General features: G+C 36.3%; 2 protein-coding genes across 6 annotated transcripts; both read left to right on the plus strand.

Annotated features, from left to right (window-relative positions):
• Positions 1-4,425: 4,425 nt before the first annotated feature.
• LOC116254073 (uncharacterized protein C24B11.05-like) lies at positions 4,426-8,359 on the plus strand. Of its 3 annotated transcripts, none has more exons than XM_031629140.2 (9): positions 4,426-4,733; positions 5,295-5,497; positions 5,644-5,705; positions 5,902-5,967; positions 6,190-6,287; positions 6,642-6,767; positions 7,407-7,700; positions 7,791-7,856; positions 8,066-8,359. In XM_031629140.2, the coding sequence occupies exons 3-9, from the start codon at positions 5,654-5,656 to the stop codon at positions 8,219-8,221; spliced, it is 858 nt and encodes a 285-aa protein (XP_031485000.1). In that variant the 5' UTR covers positions 4,426-4,733; positions 5,295-5,497; positions 5,644-5,653; the 3' UTR covers positions 8,222-8,359. The 3 variants fall into 3 exon arrangements, with proteins under 3 accessions (XP_031485000.1, XP_031484999.1, XP_031484997.1); XM_031629137.2 differs by having other exon boundaries at positions 4,428-4,733; positions 5,295-5,463; XM_031629139.2 differs by lacking the exon at positions 5,295-5,497 and having other exon boundaries at positions 4,427-4,733.
• A 977-nt stretch (positions 8,360-9,336) lies between these two features.
• LOC116254098 (pentatricopeptide repeat-containing protein At3g56550) lies at positions 9,337-11,656 on the plus strand. 3 transcript variants are annotated; one of them, XM_031629187.2, is made up of 2 exons: positions 9,337-9,537; positions 9,794-11,656. In XM_031629187.2, exon 2 carries the CDS (start codon positions 9,836-9,838, stop codon positions 11,615-11,617), a length of 1,782 nt encoding a protein of 593 aa, XP_031485047.1. In that variant the 5' UTR covers positions 9,337-9,537; positions 9,794-9,835; the 3' UTR covers positions 11,618-11,656. The 3 variants fall into 3 exon arrangements, with proteins under 3 accessions (XP_031485047.1, XP_049933900.1, XP_031485046.1); XM_050077943.1 differs by having other exon boundaries at positions 9,338-9,537; positions 9,719-11,656; XM_031629186.2 differs by having other exon boundaries at positions 9,338-9,537; positions 9,737-11,656.
• The last annotated feature ends 664 nt before the right edge of the window (positions 11,657-12,320 follow it).

A 12,320-nucleotide genomic window follows, 5' to 3' on the forward strand; every position in this document is an offset into this window, starting at 1 on the left:
ATTTTTGTTTTAGGATTTTATCTATACTAAGTTAAACAATCTATTGAGATGTGGGTCTAAATGGCTAAATCACATTCATTCAATTAAAAGGAAACAGGGATTCATCTTTCAAGTGTGACATAAACATGATCTTACAGACTTTTGGAGTTGCAAACAAGTAATTTGCTTTTGGTTTTAAGGGAGTTTGGTTATATGTCATTCTTGATTTCGATATCTTGGGATGCTACATCCACCGCACTTCGACTTGCAGATTGGTGGACTCCTCTTTGCGGCACAAAGAATTGATGTCTCAAAGATTTGAAAAAGAGACTGGCCACCTACCAGCTCTTATCTTGTTTGTTGCGCCAAGACCTTCAAAGAATTTTAAAAAATTACTCATGTCGACAGAAACAAAGGAAGAAAATTATTCCCACCAATAAGATTTCAAGAAAAGAACTTTCGGTCTACTTTCCATGGAAAAAGTTCTGTTGAATTCTATCATCTCAGGCAGGACTTTTCCTAAAGTCGCGTGGGGCTTGAAACACTTGGGAAGACAAGTAGTTGGAATTTACTTAATAAAAGGCCCAATAAGTCGCACATGTTCCTCCTCAATGGAGACTTTGAGGAAGATCTTAAAAGGAAAGGAATTATTGAATTAAAAGTATAGGAATTATTGTATTCACGTGCTTTCCTTTAAGAAGGAAATCTGATGACTTCTTCTTGAACATGTTAAACTTCAAACATATTCTTATTTATATTCTCAGCATTTCAACTATTTTTTGGTGAGCTTTGTCATTTAAATTGGTCTTTCTGCAAGTATAAAGAGTAAAAGTATATTTTTTTCAAAAGTCAAAATGACATTTAATCAATAAAAATTTCATATCTCAAAAAAAAAAAAAAAAAAAAAACTTCTAAACTGACAAAGACTTCTATCACGCCTCCTCTGCCCTTAACATGGGGCTCCATGTTTTGCTATTCTAGAGAGGAACACTTTTGATATTTTGTTTTACAAAATTATATTTTGGTGATTTTAAAAAGTTTTTTTTTTCGCTTCACAAGAAAGGGGTCTTCTGTTTCATTTCTAAGACATTTTTGCCATGTTAAAGCTTTAGCACGCTGCCGCGTGTTAGATCCCGAAGATGTAAACATGCTCCCATCAAACCTCATGTATCAAAAGGCTTGGCGAGCGGCTGAACTGAAGGGTCATTCGCGAGACACGATCATATAAAGAAAAATATTGCAATAAGGTGAAAAATAACAAAATCAACTCTCTCTCTCTCGATATATATATATATATATATATATATATATATGCCTTAAGGATATGTTGATGCAAACTATATATCAAATTGATCATTTTTTGGGGGTTTAATAGTCTTTTTATAATAAACAAAAATGAATGGCTCTCATAGCTTTGCTAATAAAAAAATCAACATTTTTCATAAAAACAATTTGATTCAAAGCATTTTTTATATTAAAATAATTTTTATGAACATATTAGGATGTTTATATTTTATTTAAAATAAAGTTTTAACAAAAATTTAAAGCTTTTACCAACTTCTCTTTCTCTTTATATATATATATATAGTGATTGATAGGTACCCTACCACTTGGATAAGGGATAAAAACTAGACCTCTTAAACTTATGGGTTTAGGGTTTAGGGATAAAAAGTGTTTAAAACAAAATATGAGCTTCTTAATGTGTTTAAGAGTACTGATTTGCTATAAATAATAGGTTAGTTCAAGTCATTTTTGTAAAAAACTTGATCAATGTACTACCAAAATTTTGATGTTCCGCGAGTTAAAAAAAACATTATTTAAGTAATAAACAAACTAACTTAATGAAAGTTTAAATCAAATTACTCTTAAGATTATATATATAAGGTTAGATTAAAAAAAAATCAATAGGTCTGGTTTTTTACCCAAATGGTTTGGTTTTTACCAATTATATATATATATATATATAATGGCAATTATAGCTCTTTAGAGTCACCCTACCATCTAGTTAGCGTAATCCATTTGAAGCATATGGATGGTTAAGTGAAAAGTAAGAATCAAAGGTGTGGTGTGGATTAATACTAAAGGACAAAAATAACTATCATGCTTTTTATTTTTTTTTTCTTTCAAAGTATTCATCATGTTAGATTAGACAATATTGATTATATAGTTGGGTGCATCTAAAAAGTCCTTTATATATATATATATATATATATATATATATATATATATATATAAACAATAAAAAAAAGTGATAGATATTTTATCATTTAGTATTAACTTTCATTTTTTTAATGTTCTCTTCAACCATCCATCTTTATAAAAGTTTTATTGGAGACTAATGGGTCAGGGACAAAAACTTAAACCCCTTAAATATGATATTAAGTTGATCGTTTTTAGTTTAGATTTTAATAGTGTTTTTATAATAATTAAAAAATAAATGCCTCTCATAACATCGACATTTTAATAATAAAAAAATAAGCTACTTTCATAGAAACAACTTGATCCAAAATATGTTTTATATCATAATAGTTTTTGTAAATATATTATGATGTTTATATTTTATTTAAAATAATCTTTTTACCAAAAAATTAAAGGGTTTATTTAGAGCTTCATCACCATGCCTTGCAAGGAGAGCGCGATCAGGAATCTGGCAACGCATGAATGAAATTGTGAACACGTTTCTATCTTTACTTGGTGAAGAAGGAAACGGTTTCGTCGGCTGGGCTGGAACAGAGGAAAAAAAAAAATTCAAGGCAGTTTGAAAAATTTCAAGAAAAAAAAAATCATATGCTTTCGTGGGGACAAAAAAGAAAGTTAGAAAGCCCCTACCAATCTCATAATAACAAAGAATGAACAATATTTCAGCTTTTTTTTTTTTAAAATTCAGTGTTTGATGCGCATGTGTATTGTGGGGATAAATTTGTCTAAAAAAAATACACCTTGAAATAGTTTTCTTTTTCATCAAACACTTTCTTAAGATAACTGGTTCAATAAAGTGGCAGAACCAGTCTTTTTTAACCAAGAGGCACCTGACTCATGAGACCACATTTGGTATGGACGTTTTCTAATTTTTGAGTCATCAAAATGTTATTATGAGCTCTTTTAATAAAATTTTTAGTACATGAGTCAATTACGCAAGTAAGTTATTTGTACATATTAGACAAATCGGGTCTATACTAACTAGGTAGGTATGTGATTGTTATGTTGTTATTAAATTAAAAAAAAAAAAAAACTCTACCTTTGTCTACCTTTTGAGTTTAACTGTTTATGATTTTGGAGTGTCAGCTTTAATTATGTCTACATGTCCCATGACATGGACCCTTTCTATTATTAAATGAGACAGCAAAAACAAGCTTCAGTAAGGGGCATTTGTGCATTTTCCGAAAGTGCATAGGCTTCTTTCATCTATTTTCAAAAAGTGTGTGTGTGTGTGTGTTTTTTACTTTCGTTTTATAAGCAGAATTTAGTTTTATCATGGAGGGTCTTGTGATCATTTCACAAGGTATTTTAACCCAAGGGCATCAGTTTCCATCCGGCCTAGTTTTTTTGTGGGTTTAAGTTACGGTGCTTCCTCGTTCAACCTTTATATTATCATGGGTTGTGGGGTTTACGTGAGAAACGGCTTTTTTTTAACGTCACAATCAATCAATCATTTGTTTGATTGATTAATTAAAAAAAAAAGTAAAAAGTTTGTTTTGGTTGCAAAAGAAAAAAAATGAAAATGAAAATGATTCTCTTGTAAATAATATAAATTTTATTTATTCATTTCATTTTTATTCAAACAAACTTTATAATTACCTATTTATTTTACTTTCTTTTCATTTTCCATTTTCTTTTCCTCAGTTTCTTTTTTTTTTTCATTTCACCCCCTCCCTTTCTTTTCTTTTCCTTTCCCTCCATGTAAGTAAGTATTAATTTTTGAATTTTTTTGTCAACTAATATATTATTTTAAATTTAACAAATCAACTCTTTCTAAATGATTATAGACCTCTGTCATCACCGTGACTCAAATAGGGTTGCCGTTCACTCATCAGTCATCAGGTGTTTAATTTGTGAACTAAAAAAACAGGAGTTGACAAAATTAACAAATTTAAAATCCAGTTTTGAACGAGAAACCAGGCCATTGAATTCAACCAAATACTCTTCTAGATATGATCAACAGACAACAGGAACTGAAACATCAGGACTTGTGGGGCATAATCTTCCGCCATTGCGACCGTTTGAACTGCGTTAAAAAAAAAAAACTGACTTAGAATACATCTTCCCGGACATTTCTTTCTTCGTGCTACCAGTGAACGCGCTTGGCCAGTAGCTTCTAGAATATGAACCTGTTGAGTTATAGAGAAGTGATGTCACGCCGTTCGTAAAAGTTGGCATCTTCTCCAACAGAAAACAGTAATAAATATATATTTCAAGCTTGGAATCTGTCCTGCCACGGTGCAGGAGATTGTTGAATTGAGGCCCACGAAGTTTCAGAAGCCAAAAAAAAATTTCCATGTGAAAAAGGGTCAGACTAACGAATCTTGTCTCTTCTTAGCTGTCTAGATTTTCCATGTTGGTATAAATGAGGGACCTGCACTGCCATTTTGCTCGAGGAGGTAAACCGTCTTTGTTTGCGCGAGTACCTGTGAGTTCTTCTGTTACAGCGTCTCGCTCAAGGTTGGAGGTAAACCATCTTTGTTTGTGCGAGTACCTGTGAGATCTTCTGTCATAGCGTCTTGCTTAAGGTTGGAGGTTGGGGAGATTGCAGAAAGGTATACCATCTTTCTTTGTGCAAGTTCCTCTGAGTTTTTTGTTATACCTTTTAAAATTTTTTTAAGGTTGTAGATTGGGGAGATTGCAGAAATGTAAACTGTATGTGTTTGTGGGAATGCTTATGTATTCTTCTTTAATACCATCTTCACCCTGTGAGTCACTGTTCAGTTCTTCATGTCTGTTTTTTCATATTTGCATTTCTTTTCAGCATCTCTTTACAGGTTCATCCATCTGGATTTGCCTATCTACGCTAGTTATTTTTGTGCTTCAACTTTTCTAAGATTTTCCTCTGAAATTTAAAAATATAAAAAAACTAGTATGTCGTTGATTTTTCTAAAATCCTAGAACGCCTACTTTGTAACATGATGATTTGGTAGTGTATTTTAGCACAAAAATTATGTAGAGATCGTATTCCTGGTGCTAAATTTCAAAAAATGGAATAAACTCTTTGAAAGTTAAAATCCTATTGTGGTTAGGAGAATTAAGTGCACTCTAATTGCCCTTCCAATCATATTAGTCTACCCTTCTTCATATGGGAAGTTGGAACCTTTTATGGACAGCAATCTTCTGAAGAGCGGAACGTGGTTGGCTGTCAGAGCCTCTGAGGGAACCACAAATGGACACCGAAATGGGGCATGTACCGGTTCACATGGTGTGGGGAGTGTGAGTCTATGAGCAGTAGCTGCCCATACGGCAGAAGAGACAAAGCAAACTTTCTTCTTTAACAGGGTACCCTCAAGATCTCCCCGTTATTCTTCCAAATGTAATGAATATCCCTGATTGTTCTCTCATACAAGAGCCAAGGACGCGAAAGATTTAGATTCTTGGTCCTCTTTTTCATCATCTCTTCAAAGATTTCTCTCAAATTAGTTTCAGACTTTTCTCCCTGTGGGTGGTCTCTTTTTGCAGCATTTGATCCATGGATGCGGTTGAGATCTCTGCTGAAGCGAAATGCGAATGCTTGCTTTTTGGTGAGTTCTCTTCCTTTCTCTCTCTCTCTCTCTTTGTCTCTCTCTGTCCGAGACTCTTCTGAAGCCACAGGATGCACATAAATGACTTGGTATAAGAAAGGGTAGATCTCTTGCTGTTCTTTTCATTCTTAGGGGCTAAAAAGTAGAGGGTATTTTGGCTTTCTCGCAGTTCTCTGAAATGTTTTCCTTGGTGCAGACATGGATGATACACTCTACCCCATGAGTACAGGCCTAAATGTGGAATGCCGAAGAAACATAGAAGGTAATTTCCTTTTTCTTCTTCTGTCTGTGTATGACTCCTAATCGCTTAAACCCTTACCTGACTTCAACCATTCTAATAGATTTGGACATTTACTTTTACTGCGAGTCCTTCGTTTTACTCTAGTTCTAAAATAACTGGGTTTTCTTTTCTATCAACTATGGAGTTGATTCCTTTATTCTTTTCCCAACTCTGGACATGAAATGTGAAAAATTTTGACTGCAGAGTACATGGTGGAGCGTCTTCATATGGAAGAGAAAGAAGTGCCAAGGATGTGCGTAGAACTCTACGAGGAATATGGCACAACAATGGCTGGTCTCAAGGTATAAATGCTTCTTCTCTTCCTTAATCTGCAACCGTGTTTGGTCTGAAAAACTGAGCTGTGGTTTTCTTGTGGAATCCTGCCTATTTTGAAGATTTAAATAAAATAAATAAGAAGCACATAATAAAATTTCTGCTGACATTTATAGAAAAAGGTGAGAATCACTTACATAACTGAGAGGGAAAGAAAAAGGAGGCATATCAAGGGACCTTAAATGCATTATCAGAAGTCTATCCATGGATTTTTATTTTTTGGATGAGCCATGATAAGATAAAAACATGTTCAACGTTGTGCTTCCATTAGATCTTTATTTCCAGTGGTTTGAATCTGTGTTTCTTTCTCCTTATCTGTGCAGGCTTTGGGTTTTGAATTTGACAATGATGACTTTCATCAGTATGTTCATGGCAGACTGCCTTATGAAAATCTTAAACCAGACCCTGTTTTGAAGACCTTGCTGCTTTCAATGCCACAGCGCAAAATGGTATGTGGATGCCTAGCCCTAGTTTTATTTTGTATGTTAGCAGGAAAAAAGTATAAGCTTTTCTGTAATCTTGATTATAGTTAGGGAAATTCTTTTACTTGCTCTGTTCTGAATCTAATAAAACCAACTTTGCCAATCTGAAATTCTATAGTCAGAACGACTTTGGCTTAAGACAGTTTCCGTCCTTCCAGTCCCCACTTAAAGAAACTTCATGTTGTAGCTGTGGTAAGTCCAAAAAATGTGCTGTGCAGGGAATGGTTTTGGCAAGCTTCTCTGGAATTGCTTCACTAAACATCATGGACATTCCTTGCATCAGTAGGAATTTAAATTTTGAGAACGATGATTTGATCTATTAAGGCTGAAGTTGTGTAGTTATTCTTTTGAAATAGACCTTCATATTCAGTAAGGTCTATCATCCTTATGAGGTCTTGTTAATTGTTTCTAAAGATCTCAAGAAAATGACACTAGGACCAAGTTTGTTGGATTTATTAGGGTAGGCATTGGAAAGTCCTTGCAAGAATGTGTATCTTGCATGTTCCGCCCAACCTTCACCACATAGTTAAATTTCTTGCTGGTTCATCTGATATATTACAAAAATTTAGGACATAATAACCTCAATCAAGAGCTACCATTTTGCAGATTTTCACCAATGCAGATAAAGCCCATGCTGCAAGAGTTCTTCGTAGGTTAGGACTAGAAGGCTGTTTTGACAGAATCATATGCTTCGAAACACTTAATCCTTCTGAAATTCAGGCTGCTTCAGACAGTTCTTTCCTCCTTGAAAATGAAAAAAACTGTGCCCATTCAGACGATTCATCAGCATCTGAAAGCATTGAATCAACTAAAAGAAGATGCCCACGCATACTTTGTAAACCATCCATAGAAGCATTCCAGGCTACGATAAACATTGCTGCCATCAACCCTGAAAGGACTGTAAGTTTTTCCAAAATAAGTTTACCAGATCAGGTCTTTGGTTTTTTTCTTGTAATTTATGTTATAACTGATACAATTTTCCCACTGCAGATTTTCTTTGATGACAGTGCCCGAAATGTAGCCTCAGCCAAGAAAATTGGTTTTACTACTGCAATAGTAAGTTTTTAATCTCTGAGACATTTATACAGAATCTGCCATTTTGGACACACAATGCTACCTTGGAAATGAAATTAGATTTTTTTTGAAATTTCATACTGTTGTTTGTGGTTCAGCCACCACCACCATATCAGGTTTCTTGGGCACCTCTATGGTGACTATATCTATGACACCATGCATTCTTTTCACTAACTTCTCTTATATGACAGGTGGGCAAAGAAATGCTGGTGCCTGGTGCAGATTTTGCTGTCAACAGCATTCATAACATCAGGGAAGCATTAACTATGTTACGTGAGCATGGAAAAGAGGAACAGATAGAACAAGTTCTTCCACCTAGAGGAGTTGAAACAGCAGTCCTTGCATAAGTGTTTTGTATGACCTTACTAATTTTCATCAAGTGAAAATAGTGCTCTTGCAGTTTTTAATCATTTGGAAAGGAAACTTTCTGTGATTCCTATACCAAGGATAATTTATAAGAAAGTATTTGATCAGTTTCTAATTAATCTTGTATGGTGCCACATAATGTTATAACTAGAAAAAAAACTCAGAAAGAGAGAGAGAGAGAGAGATGTTGTAAAAAGCTTATCGTAAAGACGTAAACTGTATCGGTCTGACTTTAAGATACACTGTATCGTAAAATATCGTACCTGTATCGTATTTTTTTTAAATTAATAAAAAAAATAATTTTTTTTGAAAAAATCATAAAGAAATAGTAAAAATTAACGAGTCGTAACTATATAGTGTACTGTATGATATAGGTGGTGTATTATATTGCATTTTTGAAATGCAATGATATGTATCATACAATACGCCTGGTATCGTACCATACTGAAAGAGAGGTGCTTTTGATTGCCTTTTAATAGAAGCATGAAATCATACGCTTCTCGCATACTTTTAACTGTACTAGAAGCCTTCATGCTTTCAGACATCGCCCTAAACTTCTGTTGATGAAACTTTTGCAGTGAAAAGTTAAATATAGGCAGACCTTTAATTGGTTACTACTATCCTCGAGATGTCCATCAGAATATCCCTTGGGGCCATTTGATGCGCACGAGAAAACAAGTCATCGGTAGATTCTTATGGTGAAATTTAAATTATTTTTTAGCGCATTAAATGCACCTTAATTTTCTGCCTTGAAGGACTTGATCAGACTGACAATCCTGACACAGCCCTTGTGTCCAAGACCCCAAGGGCAAGAGGAATCGAGGGGCTTTCATGCGTGTTAACCTCCTCCTGTTTTAGAACCCAGATCCCACCTATGCGCATGAGGCAGAAAACCATTATCTGGAAATATTCATCCCGGCCAGCATGCACAAGCGTAAATTAGAACTAAGAACAAAAAATTACTTTTGCCCCATTCAAGGAAATTATTTCCAGATAGTAAAATCGTGAAAAAAATTCTATGAGACTATGACCATCAGATCGGCCCTTAGATATGTCCGCAACTTGTGTTCTCACAAGAAGCCTCAAAATTGTCATTCCTATCTTAGTATATTTTTTCTTCTGGGTTCAGATCCAAAAGAATCTAGCTTACTGGACTGGACTGCGCCTTAAATGGGCGAACATGGGCCGATCTTCACGAGTGTTGCCGCTGTTGCGCTGTCATGTGGGCAAACGTGGTTCGAGCTTCATGAGGGCCATTTCTAATGCAAGGCCAAGAAGTTAGAAATGTACAAATCGCGTAAGTAATAACGTGTTTTTTTTTTCATCTCATTTGATCATTGAACATCCACGGAAATGGCCTATGCAACGTATGTTTTTGACGGCCATTTCCATTGCGATGATTCATGACGTTTTGATATGCATGTTAGATCTAACCCTCTGAATGTAGCTTGTTGGATCCTACCTACCCATCTGTTCAGTTGATCTAGCATTTTCAGGTTGTGAATTATCCTATTTTGCCATGGACTGTTTCTCTTGGGTTTGTATGCCACCAGAAGCGAGTTGATGCTGTGTTTCCCCTGCTCCGATGGACGGAAATGCCTGAGGGAACAATGGGTGCAGCGGTTCCCCTTCACCGAATCAACACCATTCTCTGTCTCCTCCGACGGTGCACCACCTTCCAAACCCTTCAGAAAATCCACGCCCAAGTCTTCTTGAATGGCTACCAACAGAACATATCCATAGCCACCATGCTGGTCAACCTCTATGCTCTCTCTGTCTTCGGCAACCTTCAGTTGGCTTGCTTGATTCTGCAGCAGCTCCGCAAGCCGAGCATCCACATCTGGAATTCCATTATCAGGGCCTTCTCCCAGAGCTCATCCCTCCCTTTGGAAGCAGTCTTTAATTACAACAGAATGGTGTCAGCCTCTTTCTCCCCCGATAAGTACACCTTCTCCTTCGTGCTCAAGGCCTGCACTAGAGCTGGCCTGGTGCAGAAGTGCAAGGAGGTCCATGCATCGATTATGAAACGCGGGTTCTCCGCGGACGTCATCGTGCAGACGAATATGCTCCGTGCTTATGCAGGAAATTCTTTAATACAGTGTTGCCGCCAACTGTTCGACGAAATGCCTCGGAGAGACGTCGTTTGCTGGAATGCCATGCTGGCTTGCTATTCACAGGCTGGGCTTCACGAGGAAACATTGCAGACTTACGCAGAGATGCTGGATGCTGGAGTTGCTATCGACGAATTCACACTAGTCAGCTTGCTTTCTTCATGTGCCCATGTTGGTGCTTTGGAGCTTGGTGAGCAGATTGATTGGTTTGCTCGAAAAAATGGGTTTCTTGATAACATTTATGTTGGCAATGCCTTGATCGATATGTACGCAAAATGCGGGCGCATTGCAGGAGCTAGCCATGTTTTTGAAGGCATGCAGCACCGGGATGCCTATACATGGAATACACTGATTGTTGGTTTGGGTACCCATGGCTGTGGTGACAAGGCGATTGCAGTTTTTCAGCAGATGCGTGCTGCTGGATTCGAACCTAATTCCATTACCTTCCTTGGGGTGTTTTGTGGATGCAGCCACCAAGGTCTAGTTAAGGAAGGGGAAGAGTACTTCATGAGAATGAGCAGTGAATTTTGTTTGCAGCCTGATATTAAGCATTATGGGTGTATGGTGGATCTCTATGGCCGTGCAGGCGAACTTCAAAAGGCATTTGAGATGGCTCAAGAGATCCCAGCTGGTGCTGGTGCTAATGCTGATGCAATAATATGGCGGACTCTGCTTGGTGCCTGCAGGATTCACAAAAATTTGAAATATGGTGAAATCGCAATGCAGAATCTAATGCAATTTGGTGAACATAATGCAGGGGACTGTGTTCTTCTTGCTGGAATCTATGCTGATAATGGTAATACCCAGGGAATGGCTAAGATGAGGAAGATGGTTAAAGACCAGGGGATTAGAACAAAACCTGGATGGAGTTGGATAGAAGCTGATGGTGGTGTTCACAAGTTTGTTGTAGGGGATCATTCACACCCAAGTTCGAAGGAGATTCATGAGAAAGCAAGAGAGATCATGTGCAGAATAGGATATAGTGAACAATCTTCTGGGCCAATGTTTACGGTGTACTCGGAAGAAGACTGCATTGAGAACTTGGGCAATTATCATCACAGTGAGATGTTAGCCATTGCTTTTGGTTTGTTAAGGACACCAGATGGTGCGACGCTTCGGATAGTAAAAAATTTGAGGGTCTGCAGGGACTGTCATGCTAAGACCAAACTAATCTCAAGGGTTTTCAACAGAGAAATAACAGTTAGGGACAGGGTCAGATTTCATCATTTTAAAAATGGACTTTGTTCCTGTAATGATTATTGGTAAAACGCTTACAGATTTTGTATGTAAAATTGTTACTTGTTAGCCATGGTTAAAGATACACATTGATGAATTGATTTGCTAACAAGCGCAAAACTTGGGATGGATTTTCAAACACGGTAACAAAGGGTTGAGTGCGTCAAATTATTTAAGATGTCTGAATTTGAAAATATCCATTGGAGAAAGAATGTGCAAAGAATTCTCATCCCTGCCTTGTGGTTGAAGAATCCACTCTTACAGTGGTTTGAGATTTTGTGATAAATGCTCTTTTTTTTTTTCTTTTTTCATTTTTTTTAACCAGGACTAGCAGCTCTATGTTCATGTACATGAGAAAATAGGTTAATATTATTCAAAATATATTTACAGGTTTCTTTCTTTTCAAGAAGTTGCCATTTTGTTAAAAAAAGAACTCCACTTTAACCTTAAAAGTTAATTTAGAACACAAGAAGACAATTAGATTCAGAAGTCAATTTACCACCCACCTCTAAGAGGGTGATAAAGGATGAACCTGGCAGGGGAGATCAATAAGTTCAAACAAAAAAACCCCACATTTCTGGATTTCCTAGTGTTGCTCTAAGTTTTTGCTACAATTGTCAAATAATCACGTTCATGGTACTCGAAACAAAGGCGTCCTTGGCCATGACTTAGTGGTATCCTCTACGAACTTTTCTTTACCCTTTTATTTTATTTATGTGTAAGTAAAACTTGA

The sequence above is a fragment of the Nymphaea colorata genome, chromosome 5, assembly GCF_008831285.2.
Source record: "Nymphaea colorata isolate Beijing-Zhang1983 chromosome 5, ASM883128v2, whole genome shotgun sequence".
Classification (NCBI taxonomy): domain Eukaryota; kingdom Viridiplantae; phylum Streptophyta; class Magnoliopsida; order Nymphaeales; family Nymphaeaceae; genus Nymphaea; species Nymphaea colorata.